Raw genomic sequence first — 20,267 nt, forward strand, 5'->3', positions numbered from 1 at the left:
TCTGACATCCCTTAATATATAGCATAACCATTAATAAATAATGATGATAATGGTGGTCATTAATGGTAAAATTCCCAAATTAATTTAGCAAAGTACAAAAAAATCTTGAAAAGACATCACTTTTAACACCATCATATACTTAAAGTAGTCTGACAATCACTTTGAGCAGCATTCTGACCTCAGAATCAACCCTTAAGGCATCCTTGTCTGGCTGAAAAGCCCACAAGAGCATTTAGACATAGAAAGCCAAGACACTGTGGCAAAAAATGTCCTACATGAAGTATTTCTGTGAGTCAGACCCCAGTGGGAAGAAGTGGTAATCAAAGAAGGATGTACTTTTCTATGAAGGGAGGAAGAGCACTTCCACTTTGCTTATGGCCTTGTCTAAATACTGACGGAGTTTGTGGATTCAGAAGGCTTCCTTAACCTAGGAAGCTCATGTCAAGAGCCTCAGGTGATCACTGACGTCATACATAAGAGCGTTAATTGTTAAATTAACAGGAGTCACTGTGCATTTAGTTCCCATGCAGGAACTAAGTCCTTGATGAGTTGTATTTTGAGAGTTAACTGTAAAACTTGTTCTCAAATGGTTTTGGTTTTAGTGTGTGTGAGTGTGTGTGTGTGTGTGTGTGTGTGCAAACTTGAAATCTTTACTTATAGAGATGCTCTTTAGTGTATAAAGTTAATTGAAAATGAATCTTAATAGAGAATGGGACTGGGAATGGGAGAGAGAGGACAAGGAGGGGTGGGAGTATGGGTGGCAGGGTGGGTATGGTGGGAAGAATCACTACCTTCTAAAGTTGTATTTATGAAATTTGTATCTCTTAAATAAAAAGTTTCTTTGGGAAAAAATAAAATACTCTGAGTGTCTTAATAGATTATACACTGTGACAAGTGGCAATCATTTCCTTAATTTTCTTGCAAGAAAAAATGGTGTACTAAAACCTAGTAACAAGAATGTATTAATCTACAAGACATTTTACCAAACAAATCATAAAATTTTACTTAATAGTTGCTAAACCTGATTTAGAGAAAATAAGGTTTATACCTTTTTCAGCAAGGATTTCTTCCACAGGGAGAGCCACATCATGATCTGAATCACAGGGAGAAGCAACAGGGGTTTCTATCAACACATACTCCTTAGCAGGTGATGGTGAATGAGGAGGAGTAGGCTGAGGGGTAGCCACTGGGGTACACACTCTTGCCTAATATAAATTAATGAAACAAGATAAATCATTCTTAATCATTTGAAATAATATGAGCTCATTCATAGACTACACAGAATTAAAACAGATGGGAAGAAATGTAGCCATAGTACCGTGGCTCTTTAACAGTTGGCTGTTAGGCTAAAATTGACCTCAAGGAACCCTCTGGCTATGGAAATAAGTCTGCCTCTGATGTAGGCCCCAAAGAAACCTAAGGCATCCTTTTTTTTTTTAAACACACAGGAAGATTAAACAGATACAGGTGAAGATTAAACCCAACTATCAATTTGATGGTCATGCAACAGAAAGGAAGCATTTTAACTGCTTGACAAGATTTTAGATAGATAGATAGATAGATACACACATACATGTGTTATTATATCTACACATGCATGTATTTTTGTATAAAATCAGCCTTTTAGCACGAAAGAATAGAGCATGTAATGGAAGGATAAGAAAAATTAGGGGTTGGGTGGAGAGAGATGAATACAATGAGAAGATGGAAATGTCTAGGGAGGGAAAGAGGGAACATTTTAAATATTGGTTTGTTGGGGCCAGCACTGTGGCACAGTGGGTTAAAGCCCAGGCCTGAAGCACTGGCATGCCAAATGGGCGCCGGTTCTAGTCCCAGCTGCTCCTCTTCCGATCCAGCTCTCTGCGATGGCCTGGAAAAGCAGTAGAATATGGCCCAAGTCTTTGGGCCCCTGCACCTACATGGGGGACCCGAAAGAAGCTCCTGGCTCCTGGCTTCGGATTGGCACAGCTCCAGCCATTGCAGCTATCTGGGGAGTGAACCATCGGATGGAAGACCTCTCTCTCTCTCTTTCTGCCTCTCCTCTCTCTGTGTAACTCTGACTTTCAAATAAATAAATAAATCTTAAAATAAATAAATAAATATTGGTTTGTTGAAGTAACAATTCATATGGTTCCAAATTCAAAAAGCACAAAACTATGAGAGCAAAAACTAAGTCTCCTCTCCTACCTATGTCTTTTCTACTTTAGTTCCCTTCCTCAGAGTTATCAAATAATCTTAACTAAGTCATTTCAGATGCATGAAGATTTATCTCTGGAATAAACTTCCAGAAGTGGAGCTGATTGGTTAAAGGGCTAATTGCAGTGTTAATTTGGACAGATTTTGTCTATTCCTTCTATAGGATTATAGTATTTTACATGACTGCTGGAAGGTACGCAGAGGCCCATTTCCCTAAGGTTTTGAAACAACAGCATTAATAAGCTGGTAGAGTAGTTCTGCCAACTTGATCGGCACAAATGGAATTGCAGTGAATTTTTTTCACATTAAGTATTGAGGATGACCATCTTTTTTACATGTATATGGACAGTTTGTCTTTCTCTTTTGTGAACTTGCTCATCATAACCTTTACCCATTTTTAAAAATCTGCTTTTTCTCCTCTCATTCTAGAAAATCTTCATGTATTATGGTGATTAGCCTTTATTCTGTATAATGAGTAGTGATTCAATATTCAATTTAAAACCAGGAAGTGTGGTAGAGATTCTATAGAACTGTTTAGTAATTAGTGTATTTTAGCCTTCATTTTGAAATGAAGGAAATATACTGTGCTTTTTCTTCTTGACTGCATATACTTATGGTATAAAATCACTGTTTTCTTTTTTTTTTTTTTTTCAATTTTTATTTATTTATTTTTGACAGGCAGAGTGGACAGTGAGAGAGAGAGACAGAGAGAAAGGTCTTCCTTTGCCGTTGGTTCACCCTCCAATGGCCGCCGCGGCCGGCGCACCGTGCTGATCCGATGGCAGGAGCCAGGAGCCAGGTGCTTTTCCTGGTCTCCCATGGGGTGCAGGGCCCAAGCACCTGGGCCATCCTCCACTGCACTCCCTGGCCACAGCAGAGGGCTGGCCTGGAAGAGGGGCAACCAGGACAGAATCCGGCGCCCCAACCGGGACTAGAACCCGGTGTGCCGGCGCCGCTAGGCGGAGGATTAGCCTAGTGAGCCGCGGCGCCGGCTAAAATCACTGTTTTCAAATATAATGCTGCCAGCTCATCATCACTGGATGATTCGAAATTCTCCTTGAGTTGGTAATGGACAATGATGATGAACTATTACTTATGAGTATTTATCAAGTTCCATATACCAGAATAACAAGCTCTTTTCATAAATCATCTCATTTGATTTTTCACGAAACTTTATGTGACGGCTAAAAAAAGGCAGTATTACAAATAGGTCGATTATTTCCAAATTAAACCACCATCAGAATTAGATTAATTCCCATGAAAATTCCAATATGATTTTTACAGAATTTAAAAACTAATTTTTTAAAGATTTATTTATTTGAAAGTCAGAGTTACAGAGAGGAGAAGCAGAGAGAGAGAGAGAGAGGACCTCCATCGCTAGTTCACTCCCCAACTGAACACAACACTTGGAGCTGCGCCAATCCGAAGCCAGGAGCCAGGAGCTTCTTCCGGGTCTCCTACACAGGTGCAGGGGCCCAAAGACTTGGGCCATCTTCTACTGCTTTCCCAGGCCACAGCAGAGAGCTGGATCAGAAGTGGAGCAGACAGGACACGAACCAGCACCCATATGGGATGCTGGCACTGCAGGCGGCAGCTTCAACCACTATGCCACAGTGCCAGCCCCAAAACTAATTTTAAAATACGTAAGTTTGTGGCCAACATATTAAATATAACAAAAGGTCAAGGAAAGCCAAGACAATCTTGAAGATAAGGATTAATAAACTGGGGAGTGGAGAGAGCGAAAGGAGAGAGAAGTCTTGACCCCCTAGATATTCAGTAAAGAGATTTTGATAAAATGCTTGTTTTTTTAAACTTTTAAGGATTCTCTATTATGCAGATAAAACTAACGTAAAAGATCTGGGATTTCAAATCAAGGTGTTTCCAACTGTATTCATGATTTTAACAATACATAAATTGCTTATTCATACTATTTTGTTTTTCCTCATATTCAATTACCCTCATAAAAGTATATTCAGTATATGGGCAGAAATCAAGTCAATTTAACTGTCATAGAGAAAACAATTAATCCCCACCACATCTTCACTGCACATGTTACCAATGCACTAACAAAATACGATTCAAAACCATCTACTAGGCCCACTGTTGTGGTGGGTTTGAGCCACTGCTTGTAACGCCAGCACTCCAAATTGGAGTGCCAGTTGGAGTCCCAGCTACTCTGCTTCCAATGCAGCTTCCAGTGAATGTGCCTGGGAAGGCAGCAGAGCATGGTCCCAGCTGTTGTGCTCCAGCCACCCACGTGGGAGACCAGGATGGAGTTCCTGGCTCCTGGTTTGGCCTGGCCCAGACCTACCTGTTATAGAAATTTGGGGAGTGAACTAGTACACAGAAGATCTGTGTGTGCACGTGTGCATGTGTGTGTCTCCCTGTCACTCTGCCTTTCAAATAAATAAATAGATCTTTGAAACACACACACAAAAACTACATACTAAATCATTGGCACTCTAATCACACTCCCAATCTCTACAAAAGTCAAAAACATATATAATTTTAGATACCATATGGATCAGTTAAAACATTTCCCTGTATAAAATGATCTCTTTGTGATATATACGCAGCATCAGAAGTGTCTGTGGAGTTTTAAACATCTGATAATGTGGAGTAAATTTTTGATCTGTATAATCTATACTGCTATAATAGGTTAGAAAATCCAACAACAGTAAGGCTAATTAAACTAACAATAATAAAAGTATCTGAAACATATTTTTAAAAGATTAAAAAAATAGGCCGGCGCCGTGGCTCAATAGGCTAATCCTCCACCTTGCGGCGCCGGCACACCGGGTTCTAGTCCCGGTCGGGGAACCGGATTCTGTCCCGGTTGCCCCTCTTCCAGGCCAGCTCTCTGCTATGGCCAGGGAGTGCAGTGGAGGATGGCCCAGGTGCTTGGGCCCTGCACCCCATGAGAGACCAGGAAAAGCACCTGGATCCTGGCTCCTGCCATCGGATCAGCGCGGTGCGCCGGCTGCAGCGGCGGCCATTGGAGGGTGAACCAACGGCAAAAAGGAAGACCTTTCTCTCTCTGTCTCTCTCTCTCACTGTCCACTCTGCCTGTAAAAAAAAAAAAAAAAAAAAAAGATTAAAAAAATCAGTTTATATGGTAACCCAAAGTAACATGTGCTCCTTGGATATATTTTAAATTAAAAATAAGCTGGGGCCAGCACTGTGGCACAGTGGGTTAAAGCCCTGGCCTGAAGTGCTGGCATCCTATATGGGTGCAAGTTCTAATCCCAGCTGCTCCTCTTCTGACCCAGCTCTCTGCTGTGGCCTGGAGTAGCAGTAGAAAATGGCCCAAGTCCTTGGTTGGGCCCCTGTGCCCATGTGGGAGACCCGGAAGAAGCTCCTGGCTCCTGGCTTTGGATCGGCGCAGCTCTAGCCATTGCAGCCCTCTGGGGAATGAATGAACCAGCGGATAGAAGATCTCTCTCTCTGTCTCTACCTCTCTCTGTAACTCTTTCAAATAAATAAAATAAATATTTTTTAAAAATAAAATAAAATAAAAAGCTACAAAGGACATTTTTGTAATAATCAGGGAATTTGAATATGGTCTCATATCCTACATTATTAACATATCAATGTTAAATTCAGTATGACAACGGTGTTTTGGTTTACAGATAACATCTTGTTCTTAGGAGAGACTGCTGATGCTTTCAAAGTAAAGTGTTATGATGTCTGCAATTTTCAACCAGTTTATTATATATAGCAGATATAAAGATTGGGAAAAGTTGTCAAAATTCTATCAATTGCTAAATAAACGCACAGGGTATGAAGGTGTTCATGCTTTCAACCTTTATATAGATTTTTTAAAAGTTTAAATGAAATGCTTAGGAAAATGTTACTTTAATTCACAGCAACAAGGAATAAAATTCTACCACACAGCATGATGTCATATTATGCTTTTTATAGCTTTTCCATTTTGCTATTAATAATATATCAAAATTCCCCAGAATTCTAGGTGGAAGGAGAGACATCCCTACCGGCAAGTCTGTTTCATTGGTTAAAACATCACCAGGAACGACCGAAGCAGTGGGATGTGGATTCTTTGCTTCTCTGTCACCCAGCATGACAGCAATGGTCTCAGCAAGCGCTTCATTCACAAAATGGCTAACCACATCTGAGTTCACAGGAACCCCAGCGTCAACAAAAAGCCGGAGGACACCACTGCTTGTTCTTTCCACTAAAACATGAAAGAATTCCAGAGTAAGTGAGCAAGAAACATGCTTGCAAGCCAAACCTTAATTCTTAAAATGTTTGAAATTCAATATGTGTTTATGTGGGGGTGACAAGAGACTAAAAATGAAAATACAAACATATCAACTTATACAACAAACTAAGATAATAACACAAATAATGGAAATTCTCTTGAAACAAACAAAAATATACCCAATAATGGATTTATATACAGAATAAAGAATGTTTTAACTCAATGAGGCCACAAACCTCAACTTGAAAAAGGGTAAAAAGATTTGAAAAGATATTTCACCAAAATAGTATAAAGCTAGTAAACAAGCAATGAAAAGCTTTACAATATAATTAGTCATCATTGGTAATTACATTACTCAATCATTAGTAGAAAATGAAATGCAAATAAGAATAACAATGAGAGATCTCCACATATGTATATATGGCTAGAACAAAAACATTGACAACACTAAGTATTGGTGAAGATGTGGGGCAAATGGAACTCTCATTTATTAGCTGGAATGAAAAATAGTATATCTACTTTGCAAAATATTTAGCAGTTTCTTACAAAGTTAAGCATTTACTTCTCATACGATCAACAGAGATGAAAAGATATGTCAGGGGCCGGCGCTGTGGCGCAGCGGGTTAACGCCCTGGCTTGAAGCTCCGGCATCCCATATGGGCGCCAGTTCAAGACCCAGCTGCTCCTCTTCCAATCCAGTTCTCTGCTATGGCCTGGGAAAGCAATAGAGGAAGTCCCAGGTCCTTGGGCCCCTGCATCCACATAGGAGACCCAGAAGAAGCTCCTGGCTCCTGGCTTCGGACCGGTGCAGTTCTGGCCTTTGTGGCCATCTGGGGAGTGAACCATCAGATGAAAGACACCTCTCTCTCTCTCTCTCTCTCTCTCTGCCTCTCCTCTCTCTGTGTAACTCTGACTTTCAAATATATAAATAAATCTTTAAAAAAATGTGTCTATGCAAAGATTGTTGCAAATGTTGATAGATTTATTCATAATAGCCAAAACAAAATGACAAATTATCCATCAACTGATAAATGTACTAACAAATTATAGTATTTCCATATAGTCTAATATCACTACATGCAACAGCCTGATTGTCAAAACTTTATGCTAAACAAAAAGAAACCAGCCAACAAAAGACTAAATATTACATGATTATATATGTATGAAATCCTAAAAAATTAAAAAAAAAATACAGTGATAGAAAGCAGCCAGAAGCAGGCCAATGTTTGTTAGGGGCCAGTGAGCACTTATAGGGATTAGGACTTATCTACAAAGTGGAAAAAGGGAACCTCTGGGAATGATGGAAATGTTCTTCTGTTTCTTTTTTTTTTTTTTTTCTTTTTTTTTTTTGACAGGCAGAGTGGACAGTGAGAGAGAGAGAGACAGAGAGAAAGGTCTTCCTTTGCCGTTGGTTCACCCTCCAATGGCCGCCGCGGCCGGCGCGCTGCGGCCGGCGCACCGCGCTGATCCGATGGCAGGAGCCAGGAGCCAGGTGCTTTACCTGGTCTCCCATGGGGTGCAGGGCCCAAGCACCTGGGCCATCCTCCACTGCACTCCCTGGCCACAGCAAAGAGCTGGCCTGGAAGAGGGGCAACCGGGACAGAATCCGGCGCCCCAACCGGGACTAGAACCCGGTGTGCCGGCACCGCAAGGCAGAGGATTAGCCTAGTGAGCCGCGGCGCCGGCCTCTGTTTCTTTTCTTTAAAAATTTATTCATTTATTGTAAAACAGTTACACAGAGAGAAGGAGAGGCAGAGAGAGAGAGAGAGAGATCTTCCATTTGCTAGTTCACTCCCTAAGTGGTTAGCAACAGCAAGGGCTGAGTCAGGCCACAGCAAGGAGCCTGGGACTCCATCTGGGTCTCCCATGTGGGTGGCTTGGGCTATCTTCTACTGCTTTCCCAGGTACATTACTAGGGAGCTGGATCAAAAGTGGAGTAGCCAGGATTTGAACTGGTGGCTCATGAGAAATGCCAGAGTTGCTGATGGTGGTTTAAATTGCAGTCTATAATGCCTGTCCCAGAAACATTTTTCTGTCTCACAACTGGGTGGCTAATGTACAGCCGTGTGTATTTATCAAAATTTATTGAACTGTACACTTAAAACTGGCGAATTTTATGGAAAGTATATTGTATCTTTTTTTTAAAGATTTATTTTATTTGTTTGAAAGACAGTTACAGAGAGAGGCAGAGACAGAGAGAGGTTTTCCATTCGATGGTTCACTCCCCAGATGGCTGCAATGGCTGGAGCTGTGCTGATCCGAAGCCAGAAGCCAGAAGCCAGGAGCCAGGAGCCTCCTCCAGGTATCCCACGTAGGTGCAGGGGCCCAAGGACCCAGGCCATCTTCTACTGCTATCCCAGGCCACAATAGAGAGCTGGATCAGAAGAGGAGCAGCTGGGACTAGAACCGGCGCCCGTAAGGGATGCTGGCACCTCAGGCCAGGGCTTTAACCCGCTGTGCCACCCTGCCGGCCCCAGTACATTGTATCTTTAAAAATCTGATTAAAAGTAGAGGGGGAGGAAAAGGATAAGGAGGAAGGGGGAAAGAAGAATCAAAAGGACATGGGCTCTGTAAAGAAAGTTCATTTAACCATTTAATGAATACTTTAACTCTTTGAAATTTTTATTTGTTTGAGAGGTGAGGATTGGGGAGAGCAGAAGGAAAGGCAGAGAGACAGAGTGCCTATCATTGGTTCACTCCCTCAAATGCCTGCAACAGGCTGGAGCCTGACCCTGGAAGCCAGAAGCCAGTGACTCAATTAAGATCTTCACATGAGTGGCAGGAATCCAACTACTTGCGTCATCCCCACTGCCTCCCAGGTTCTGCATTAACAGGAAGCTGGAGTCAGGAGCCAGAGCTAAGAATCTAACCTAGACTGAGAAGGGTTAGGCACTGAAGGAGAAATATCTTTAATACTCAATCAGTCAGATATATAAACCTTAATCCTGAATGAGTCAGATATGTAATCTGATACTCATGGAAACAGTGGGAAGTGTTGGGGTGGAAGGGGTGGAGAGAGGCTGCATAAACTGAAAACTGCAATATGAAATCAGGGAGCAAGGGAGAAGTAACTTCACTACAGAGAAGCACTGGGATGCAAGCCTTAAAGTAAGAGCTTATCTCTGTCAGCCAAAGACTGACTTACTCCTGGAATATAGAAATCCATATCGAACCAAAAGTTTTGTTTTTCTTTTTTTAAAGATTTATTTATTTAATTTGTAAGTCAGAGTTACACAGAGAGAGGAGAGGCAGAGAGAGAGAGAGAGCAAGCTCTTCCATCCGATGGTTCACTCCCTGATGGTTCACTACCCAATTGGCCACAACAGCCGGAACTGCACCAATCTGGAGCCAGGAGCTTCTTCTGGGTCTCCTATGTGGGTGCAGGGGCCCAAGGACTTGGGTCATCTTCTACTGCTTTCCAAGGCCATAGCAGAGCTGGATTGGAAGTGGAGCAGCCAGGACTAGAACTGGCGCCCATATGGGATGCCAGTGCTTCAGGCCAGGGCGTTAACCTGCTGCGCCACAGCGAGGGCCCCAGGTTTTGTTTTTCAATAGCAAAGAAACAAAAAATTCCATTTCACTTACCAGCATCAGAGGACAAAGGCTCACTTGCCTCACTGACCGAGACACTGACATCAGGTCTGGCCTGCTGTCGGACTGGAAGGAGCCCAGAGATGATTCTTGACATTATTTCTTGTTCTACCCTGGGGGAGGAAGGAACAAAAGTTAAGAATTCCTAAATCTGATTGAAATGTATAAAATGTTAGACATATTGCTCCTTATAAAAAAAACCACCTTTACTGATAGGCACAAACATTTACACTTGAAAGCAGTCATTCTGCAAGTGAAATCTAGAAAGAAGAAAAGAATAAAATGTGTCTCCAGGCAAGTAAACCCCATGAAACAGAACTTCTTTGTGGGAAACAGCTCACAAAATCAAATAAAAATCTTTCAGCAATCTGAAATATAATGAAAAGTTTCACAAAACCCCTCAGTCAGAGTAAGAGTTGGTCATACTGTGTACACACTTAGATCCCCACTCTGAGATCACACAGATGAAACCAAGTAACATCGAAGCTGGGAAAGAAGTCCAGCTGCACTCTCTCCAAGGAAATAAATACACAGGCTGTGATATAGGTTTGCTTTCCTCTTAAACACTTATTTTCGGAGCCAGTGCTCTGGTGTAGTGGTGAGGCCACCTCCTGCAGTGCCGGCATCCCATATGGGCACCAGTTCAAGAGCTGGCTGCTCCACTTCTGATCCAGCTCTCTGCTGTGGCCTGGGAAAGCAGTAGAAGATAGCCCAAGTCCATGGACCCCTGCACCCACGTGGGAGACCCAGAGAAAGCTCCTAGCTCTTGGCTTCGGAATGGCCAAGCTCAGGCCCATGCAGCCATTTAGGGAGTGAACCAGTGAATGGAAGAACTCTTTGTCTCTCCGTCTGTAACTCTGCCTCTCAAATAAATAAATAAAATCTTTAAAAAATTATTATATGTAAATAATCTATGTTCACTGTAGAAAACTCAGGACATACATAATAGACTAGTTTTTTAAAGATTTTATTTATTTATTTATTTATTGAGAGGTAGAGTTAGAGACAGTGAGAGGGAGAGACAGAGAGAAAGGTCTTCCTTCCGTTGGTTCACTCTCCAGATGGCCGAAATGGCAGGAGTTGTGCCGACCGGAAGCCAGGAGCCAGGGGATTCCTCCTGGTCTCCCATGCGGGTGCGATGGCCCAAGCACTTGGGCCATCTTCTTCTGCTTTCCTAGGCCATAGCAGAGATCTGGATTGGAAGAGGGTCAGCCGAGACTAGAACCAGTGCCCATATGGGATGCTGGCGCTGCAGGCACAGGATTACCCTACTGCACCATGGCGCCAGCCCCTAATAGACTAGTTTTTAAGGCTCATTTATGATCATAAATTCAGGGATAAACAGTTTAGGAATTTGATGAGTTTTTCTCACTTTTGTTCTACATACTTTTTTCAATGAGGTACTGGACAGTGGGGCTTGACTGTTAGCTACCTGCTTCATTTATACACTAGTACATTTTTAATATACTTCAGTATCATCAAATATTCTTCTAATCCTAATTTTAACAACTATATTTACTTGTTTAGTTTACTCCATAACTGCATTAAGGCTTCTCAAAGTAAAAATAGGGATGAGTTCATTTCATATCATATGTAATATGTAAGAATGTTATAATAAGCAATAAATTATATATAACACAACATGTTATATACATATTGAGATCCATAAAGTTATATATGTTTGTTAAATTATACATGTAACATATGTATGATATATATAAATCCATAAAGTAACATATATATGTTAATAAGTTACATATGTAATAGAAGTTATATATGTTACGTAAATTATATCCATAAAGTTCACAGACTTTTTGAAGTACCTACATATAATACCTACCACTATGAAAAAAGTATTATTTTCTAAGTTTGTTACATAGTTATAACAATTATATATTTTAACTTGTTACTTATTGTATTATGTAATAATATAAAAGAAACAGAAAATGGTACCTTTTTCATAGTGGTAGGTATTAAATGCAGATACCTCAAAAAGTCTCTGGAATCATGGAATTTGAGAGACAAGTTTATTCTAATACAAAATATTTTGAAGTTCATGCATAATACTTAATAGTACACATTTCCTATGAACTTTTTGAAGATCTCTCAAATGCATGGATTTCAAAAATACTTTGCACCAAAAGAAACTTCTAATCTTTCTTCCCATAAACTTTTTGAAGTACCTTGCATTTGCTACTATAATTCAATTCATACCAAGACCATTGTAAACTCACCACTGAATTAAGCTATTTTCCAATGCTTCCTTTCTCTCAATTACTTTATCCAGAATATCAGTAGTAGGCTGAAAAGTGGAAGCAACTGGTGGAAATGGAGGGCCATTATATTTTGTAGAAACAACTTTAACACTTCTGTTAAACTCGAGAACTGGTTCAGAGTATTCTGGAACTTCATCACAGTGTTCCTCTTCCTAGTAACAGTAAAAGCAAAGTTACTACATAGTCAACATCTACGCAATACAACTGTAGTCAGGAATCTGAGTTTGCTGAATTAACCAACAGGTTTAAATTAATCAGCAGCATTTCTAGTCAGGTAGTATTACATTGTAAATACTCAATACTCATAAATATCACACTGAAGACAAACTAATTACACAATTATCTTGTCTTTTTAAAATCCAATATTATTATTATTATTTTTTTGACAGGCAGAATTAGACAGTGAGAGAGAGACAGAGAGAAAGGTCTTCCTTTTTCCATTGGTTCACCCCCCAAGTGGCCACCACGGCTGGCGTGTTGCGGCCGGCGCACTGTGCTGATCCGAAGCCAGGAGCCAGGTGCTTCTCCTGGTCTCCCATGCAGGTGCAGGGCCCAAGCACTTGGGCCATCCTCCAATGCACTCCTGGGCCACAGCAGAGAGCTGGACTGGAAGACGAGCAACCGGGACACAATCCGGTGCACCAACCGGGACTAGAACCCGGGGTGCCAGCGCTGCAGGCGGAGGATTAGCCTAGTGAGCTGCGGCGCCGGCCAAAATCCAATATTATTTTATACAATCATAAAACAAACTAGAAAACTTGGTTATTCCTGCATAAACCATTATTAACATTTCCCTCTAGAAATTTATGAACTTATTACCATTAAAAAATCGATTGCTTCCAAATATTGCTCTTACAGGACCTATAATTTATATTAAAAATGCAGTTATTTGTATCATAACATCACAATCAAAAATTATTTATGGAATTCAAAAACTTTTTACTACAAAAAACGGTTTAACATTTAAAAGTAAAAGAAAGTAGCACCCATGTACTGTATCTGTTACACATGAATCCCATTTACCTGTTCCCTAGTTTTAACAAGCATCAACCCTGTGTCATCCAGACTGCTCAGCCCTCAAGTCTACTTTCCCTTTTACATATCATCGTGAAGCAAATCATAAACACACCATATAATACGTATCTCAAAAAAGTTCAATATCTCAAACATTATAATTCAATAATATTTTCCTATCACAAAAATGAAGGCCATAGCTAAAAGTGGCTGATAAGGTAGGAACACTTGTCTTTGAACTCTAAACCCTCTCCTTCTTATATAACTTTCACTTGTGTGATGAATAAATAGTTTTACCAAATATTTTTACTAGGCATTAAGAATATAAGGATAAATAAGGTTCCTGACTTCGAAACATTCAAGTGGCACCCACATAAGAAGACATACCTGTGAGCATTAACATATTGCATAACTTCTTCATATGCTAAAATAGGATTTCATTTTATGATTAATCAAAATGATCTCAGCTTTGAAAGTCAAAGAAATATAGATGTCTTCTCTAGTCTACTGACATATTAGTATTCAAGTAGTTTTATGTTCTATGATCTTTTCTCTCAGCCTTCATATTTTACTTCCTCTTTTTTTCCCCACTAGTTTACTATTTCTATCAATCCTATAACTCTTTCTCCCATATGGAACCATCACTTGAATTTTAGACCATTTACCACTTTTCCTCAATGTAACAGGTGATCTTGTCACTAATCCAGAAACCAAAAGAGACAAATGTTATAAGTTAGAGTTAAGAAAGACTGGAAGGAGGGAAGCCAAAGAAAATGGAAAGAAAGAAGAAAGTAGGAACTAGGAGCCAGGAGAGAATATGATCTAGGTGAGAAACAGCAGATAGTCATTAAGCTTCATGAAAACAGGGAATAGAAATGAAGACAGTACTGTCCTACAGAATAACAAGTTTACATTTAAAAAAAAAAGCATATTTAACTCAAAAGTTAAATCAAATTTCTGAAAACACTGTAATATAATAGTCATATTGATAGTCAAATGATACTTGATCATTTGGAAAAATACTGGCATAAAAATAATTTGTCATGATTTCTAAGTTTGTTACCTGTATTACATCAATTACTTCATCAAAGTTAGTTCCTGGAAACTTCAGCTCATCTTCATCTACCTTAATTAATTCTGGAGTCTAAAAAAGAATTTTCAAAAACTTTTTTATATTATATAAAAACATATTATATATGTTTTTAAATATATATAATTTATCATAATTCAACTTACAATATAAGCTACATGGACCCATTTTAAATATCCTGCTAAGAACTGATTTCATTAGTGAATGAAATTCAAGCTAGTCACTGTCACTAGGTCATCTTTCCAATAGCTATACGAAATTAAATATTTAGGACTGACAACAATGAACTGTATATTTCAGAATATCTAGTAGAGGGGCCAGCGTAGTGGTGCAGCAAGTTAAACTGCTTCCTGAGATGCTGTCATCCCATATGGGCTCTGGTTCAAGTTCCACCTATTACACTTCTGATTTAGCTTCCTGCTAATGCGCCTGGGAAAGCAGATGAAGACGGCCCAAGGACTTGGGTGCCTGCACCCTCGCAGGAGACCCAGATGAAGCTCCTGGCTTCAGCCTGGTCCAACCCTTGCCACTGCAAGCCAATTGGGGAATAAACCAGCAGATAAAAGATCTCTCTCTTTCTGTCTCTTCTCTGTCTGTAACTCTGCCTTTCAAATTAATAAATAATCTGAAAAAAATATAAAAAACAGTGCTCGCTTTGGTAGCACATATAATAAAATTGGAACGATACAGAGAAGGATTAGCATGGCCCCTGCGCAAGGATGACACGCAAATTCGTGAAGCGTTCCATATTTTTGGAAATTTATATTTATTAAATAAAAGGACACAAAGAAATGATAAATGTTTGTTTGAGGTGATAGAAATGTTCATAACCTTGATATGATCATTACACATTCCAGCATGTATTGAAACATCACACTGTATACCATAAATACATAGAATTATTATGTATCAAATAAAAATTTTTAAACTTTAATTAAATGAGTTTGTCTGCCAAGGACTCCATCAACAATACAACTTAAACCAACTAATCAACAGGCTGACATGATTATGATTACTCTCTTAGACTTAGACCCCCACCATCCACATGGGAGACCCAGATAGATAGAGTTCCAGGCTCCTGGCTTTGGCCTGGCCCAGCCCTGACCCAGCCCTGGCCATTGTGGCCATTTGAAGAGTGAGCCAGTGGATGTAAGATCTCTGTCTCTCCCTCTCTCTGTAACTCAGCCTTTCAAATAAGTAAAAAAAATATAACATGATTATGATAAAAGGCTATACGTGGAACAACATGAGTTGAAATGACAAACAGGACTCAAAATGACACTTATGATAAAATTCTGAAATGTACCCGCATCCAGGCTTGCAGAGGAGATGCTTCTTTGGGACTAGGCAGAGGTGGACTGACCTCAGCACTGCCATTGGAGATGCTGTCAATATCTACATTGGGTAAAACCTAAAACAGAAAACACCCAGCCTTCTGTTGTCATTTGACTCAAATCTTTAGACAGAAAGATAAGAAAACACATCCTTTAAGATTTTATTGTGGCGTTGATGGGTTAACTAAATTATGGAAGCATATTATACAAACTATAAGGGAAACACATAAAACCCTATCATCTCAAAACAATTCATCTTCACTACTCCCTTTGTAATTTTACTATCTATTCACACGTAGGTAAAAATTTAAGATAGTTTTCCTTTCCAATTTTTCATTGTTATTAGGTCATAAATACCTAATTATGCTTCTGTATAGGCTATTTTTAACAACTACATAATATTTCAACAAATATAAAGGTCTTAATTAATTATGTACTTGGTAAACATTTGGCATATTTCCAGTTTTTCTCTTATATGTATCTTTCACCACACACACAAAAAACACTTTTTTTTTTTTTTTTTGACAGGCAGAGTGGACAGAGAGAGAGAGAGAGACAGAAAGGTCTTCCTTTTGCCTTTGGTTCACCCTCCAATGGCCGCCGCGGCCAGCACGCTGCGGCCGGCGCATCGCGCTGATCCGAAGGCAGGAGCCAGGGTACTTCTGGTCTCCCATCGGGTGCAGGGCCCAAGTACTTGGGCCATCCTCCACTGCACTCCCTGGCCACAGCAGAGAGCTGGCCTGGAAGAGAGGCAACCGGGACAGAATCCAGCGCCCCAACCGGGACTAGAACCCGGTGTGCCGGTGCCACAAGGCGGAGGATTAGCCTAGTGAGCCGTGGTGCCGGCCAAAAACAGCTTTTTTTTTTTTTTTTTTTTTTTGTTTTGTTTTGTTTTGTTTTTTGTTTTTTGACAGGCAGAGTGGACAGTGAGAGAGAGAGACAGAGAGAAAGGTCTTCCTTTTGCCGTTGGTTCACCCTCCAATGGCCGCCGCGGCTGGCGCGCTGCGGCCGGCGCACCGCGCTGATCCGATGGCAGGAGCCAGGAGCCAGGTGCTTTTCCTGGTCTCCCATGGGGTGCAGGGCCCAAGCACCTGGGCCATCCTCCACTGCACTCCCTGGCCACAGCAGAGGGCTGGCCTGGAAGAGGGGCAACCGGGACAGAATCCGGCGCCCCGACCGGGACTAGAACCCGGTGTGCCGGCGCCGCTAGGCGGAGGATTAGCCTAGTGAGCCCAAAAACAGTTTTATATACAGAGTTTCCTTCTCAAATTTTGAATGACTTCATTATGCTAGATAGACAGACAGGTATTAGATTCATTTCTTGGGCCACAGGGCATGAAATTTAAGATCCTTGTTAATAACTATTGAAATACAATCCAGAGGCCAGCGCTGCAGCATAGCAGGTAAAGCCACAGCCTGCAGTACCACCATCCCATATGGGTGCCAGTTCGAGTCCCAGCTGCTCCACTTCCGATCCAGCTCTCTGCTGTGGCCTGGGAAAGCAGTAGAAGATGGCCCAAGTGCTGGGGCCCCTGCACCCACGTGGGATAACCAGAAGAAGCTCCTAGCTCCTGGCTTTGGATCGGCTCAGCTCCAGCTGTTGCGGCCAAATGGGGAGTGAACCAGCAGATGGAAGACCTCTCTTTCTGCCTCTCCTCTCTCTGTATAACTCTGACTTTCAAATAAATAAATTAATTAAAAAAAATACAATCCACACAATTTTTGTTTAAATATCAAAAGCAATTAATTCTAAGTTTTACCCAATTCTCACTAAAATTAGATAATATGACTGCTTCAGCAGTGTGTAAGTGGAGATATAGTATTACTTTAATTTGTATTATTTAGCTACTAGCAAAACTTAAATTATTCAATTTGCTTGCTGATAAATTCTATTTCTTCTTTTGTAGAGTTTTATTCCTGTCCTTTGAAGACTTTTAGATTTGGGCCTATATGTTTTCTTTTTAATATATAAAGGGGTTTTTTTTTTAAAGATTTATTTATTTATTTGAAAGTCAGAGTTAGAGAGAGGAGAGGCAGAGAGAGAGGTCTTCCATCTGATGGTTCACTCCTCAATTGGCCGCAACAGCCAGAGCTGCGCCAATCCAAAGCCAGGAGCCAGGAGCTTCTTCCGCGTCTCCCTCATGGGTGCGGGGCCCAAGGACTTGGGCCATCTTCCACTGTTTTCCCAGGCCACAACAGAGAGCTGGATCGGAAGTGGAGCAGCTGGATCTTGAACCGGCACCCATATGGGATGCCGGTGCTTCAGGCCAGCCCCTATATAAAGGTTTCATATTTAAAAATTAATTTTTGGCCTAGAGCTTAAGTCATTGGTTAAGAGCCCTCATCCCAAGTGCCTGGGTTCAATACACAATTCTGGCTCCTGAATCCAGTCTCCTGCTAAGGCAGACCAGGCCGGCAGTTAGTGATGGTTTCAGTGGTTGGGATCCTACCACTCACAAGAGAATTGGCCTGAGTTTCCAGCTCCTGGTTTTGACCTGACCTGGCACTGGCCTTTACAGGCAACTGGAGAATAAACCACTGGATGGAAGCTTTCTCTCTCTACTTCTCAAATAAATAAATGAAATGAAATAAAAATCCTCTACTAGCATCTTCGTTTCATATATCCTCACTTTATGTTGTTTTCCCCTTTTTCAAGTTAATTCATTTATTTAAAGGAACAATTTCAGAGAGAAAAGGGGGAGAGAAAGAGATCTTCCATCTGCTGGTTCTCTCCCCAAATGACCACAAAGGCTGGGGCTGGGCCAGGCCAAAGCCAAGAGCCTGGAACTCCATTCGGGGCCCCAGGTGGTAGCGGCCCAAGCCATGGGCCATCTTCTTCTGCTTTTCTAGGCACATTAGCAGGGAGATGGATCAGAAGTGGAGCAGCCAGACTCAAACAGGTGCTCAACACAGAATGCTGGCACTGCAGGGACCCGCTTAACCTCTGGGCTACACCAAATCCTGCTGTTTGCCTTTTAACTTGGGATTTCTGTTTTACATATGTAAGCTTTACATTTTATAGATTGATATCTATTTTTCCTACATATTTAAGTTTTGTCTCATACATACACTTAGCTTCAATTTTGGTAAGAAACATTCTATACGATTATCTTCTAACTTTTCTTTTTTATATTTTGTAGTTATACTTTGTCTATTACTCATTTCGTACATTTGCTACACAGCAGGAATTTGGAGTCTAAAACTGATCTTGCTTTCCACATTGCTAATGTATTACAGCAAACGTTATTTCATGTATAAGAATCCCGTTTCCCACTAATGTAGTATAGCATACGTTCATTTATAAGAATCCCATTTCCCACTGATTTATGAAGGCTCAATCAATATTACATTCTTTCTAAATCACCATGGCTACCTCTGAAATACAGTGTACTGTATCAGTACCCAAACCTTTTTATTTTTCTAAACTCTTTTTTTCTTTCCTGTATCAAAATTATCCTAAAGTCAAATTTCTAAAAAAAAATGTCATTGTTTAAAATTAAATTTCATTAAAGTTATATTCTAATTTGGGAAGACATAGCAACTTGAGTATTTAGTATTAGCTCTCTCTGCCTTTTTTCAAGTCTTCTTATATTAGGGGCTTCAAAAAGTTCATGGAAACTTAATTCCATTTTTCATATATGTATGGACAATGCCTGAAGTATTGCTTATATAAATCACACATATTAACCGTTTTACATTAATTATAACATACTATTCAACTGTTCCCTTTAGAACACTATCAAGTTAACTGGATATGAGTCAAAGGCCAGAAGAATAGCTTAAATCACACAGAACAAGAACAGAAATATCCAATTAATATCACAGTTTGGAACAATAAGATAGCCATAATGAAAGCAAACCTTTTACAAAACAATATAATGGACATTAAGAATGAATGTTAAGCCAAATAATTTTTTTTCCTCTTTTTTTTTTTTTTTTTGACAGGCAGAGTGGACAGTGAGAGAGAGAGACAGAGAGAAAGGTCTTCCCTTGCCGTTGGTTCACCCTCCAATGGCCGCCGAGGCCGGCGTGCTGTGGCCAGCACACCGCGCTGATCCGATGGCAGGAGCCAGGTGCTTCTCCTGGTCTCCCATGCGGGTGCAGGGCCCAAGCACCTGGGCCATCCTCCACTGCACTCCCAGGCCACAGCAGAGAGCTGGCCTGGAAGAGGGGCAACCGGGACAGAATCCGGCGCCCCGACCGGGACTAGAACCCGGTGTGCCGGCGCCGCTAGGTGGAGGATTAGCCTAGTGAGCCGCGGCGCCAGCCATTTTTTTCCTCTTAAAGCTTACTGCTCATGCACCCCATATACCTGCACAGTAAGATGAGGAGGATCCTTTTTTTCTGATTTCATTTCTACAACTGCTATGTTGGGCTTCTTCACTCCAGTTTCTTTTCTTTGAGATGATGGGGGAATAGAAGTAATCACAGTTACAGGGTGTGGCTTGTTCACAATTACTCCAGCAGGTGGAATGGAATCACTATTACTTTGAGTTTGTCCTAAGAAGTTTAGAGGAGAAATTGAGTCAAACATTTCAGAAATCAAA

The 20,267-nt window shown here is 40.7% G+C and overlaps 1 protein-coding gene and 1 non-coding gene across 10 annotated transcripts in view; one reads left to right on the plus strand and one right to left on the minus strand.

Annotated features, from left to right (window-relative positions):
* Positions 1 to 20,267, minus strand: part of KIAA0586 (KIAA0586 ortholog) — a 118,717-nt gene that overhangs the window by 59,876 nt on the left and 38,574 nt on the right. For 8 of the 9 annotated variants that reach the window (XR_007910261.3, XM_008269722.5, XM_008269714.5 and 5 more), the window contains 7 exons: positions 20,033 to 20,220; positions 15,693 to 15,797; positions 14,360 to 14,440; positions 12,241 to 12,434; positions 10,001 to 10,119; positions 6,189 to 6,388; positions 1,049 to 1,205 (listed from right to left, as the gene is read on the minus strand). Coding sequence is in view for 8 of the 9 variants with exons in the window: in XM_008269722.5 (XP_008267944.3) it covers positions 1,049 to 1,205; positions 6,189 to 6,388; positions 10,001 to 10,119; positions 12,241 to 12,434; positions 14,360 to 14,440; positions 15,693 to 15,797; positions 20,033 to 20,220 (1,044 nt within the window). In the remaining variant the exon portion in view is untranslated. The remainder of the gene's footprint in view (positions 1 to 1,048; positions 1,206 to 6,188; positions 6,389 to 10,000; positions 10,120 to 12,240; positions 12,435 to 14,359; positions 14,441 to 15,692; positions 15,798 to 20,032; positions 20,221 to 20,267) is intronic. The other variant, XM_008269716.5, reaches the window with a different exon arrangement.
* LOC127483870 (U6 spliceosomal RNA) lies at positions 15,033 to 15,140 on the plus strand. Its single transcript, XR_007910664.3, has one exon. It is a non-coding gene; the product is annotated as a U6 spliceosomal RNA (small nuclear RNA).

This window comes from Oryctolagus cuniculus, chromosome 12, assembly GCF_051225735.1.
Source record: "Oryctolagus cuniculus isolate XC-2025 breed Fujian yellow rabbit chromosome 12, ASM5122573v1, whole genome shotgun sequence".
Classification (NCBI taxonomy): Eukaryota; Metazoa; Chordata; class Mammalia; order Lagomorpha; family Leporidae; genus Oryctolagus; species Oryctolagus cuniculus.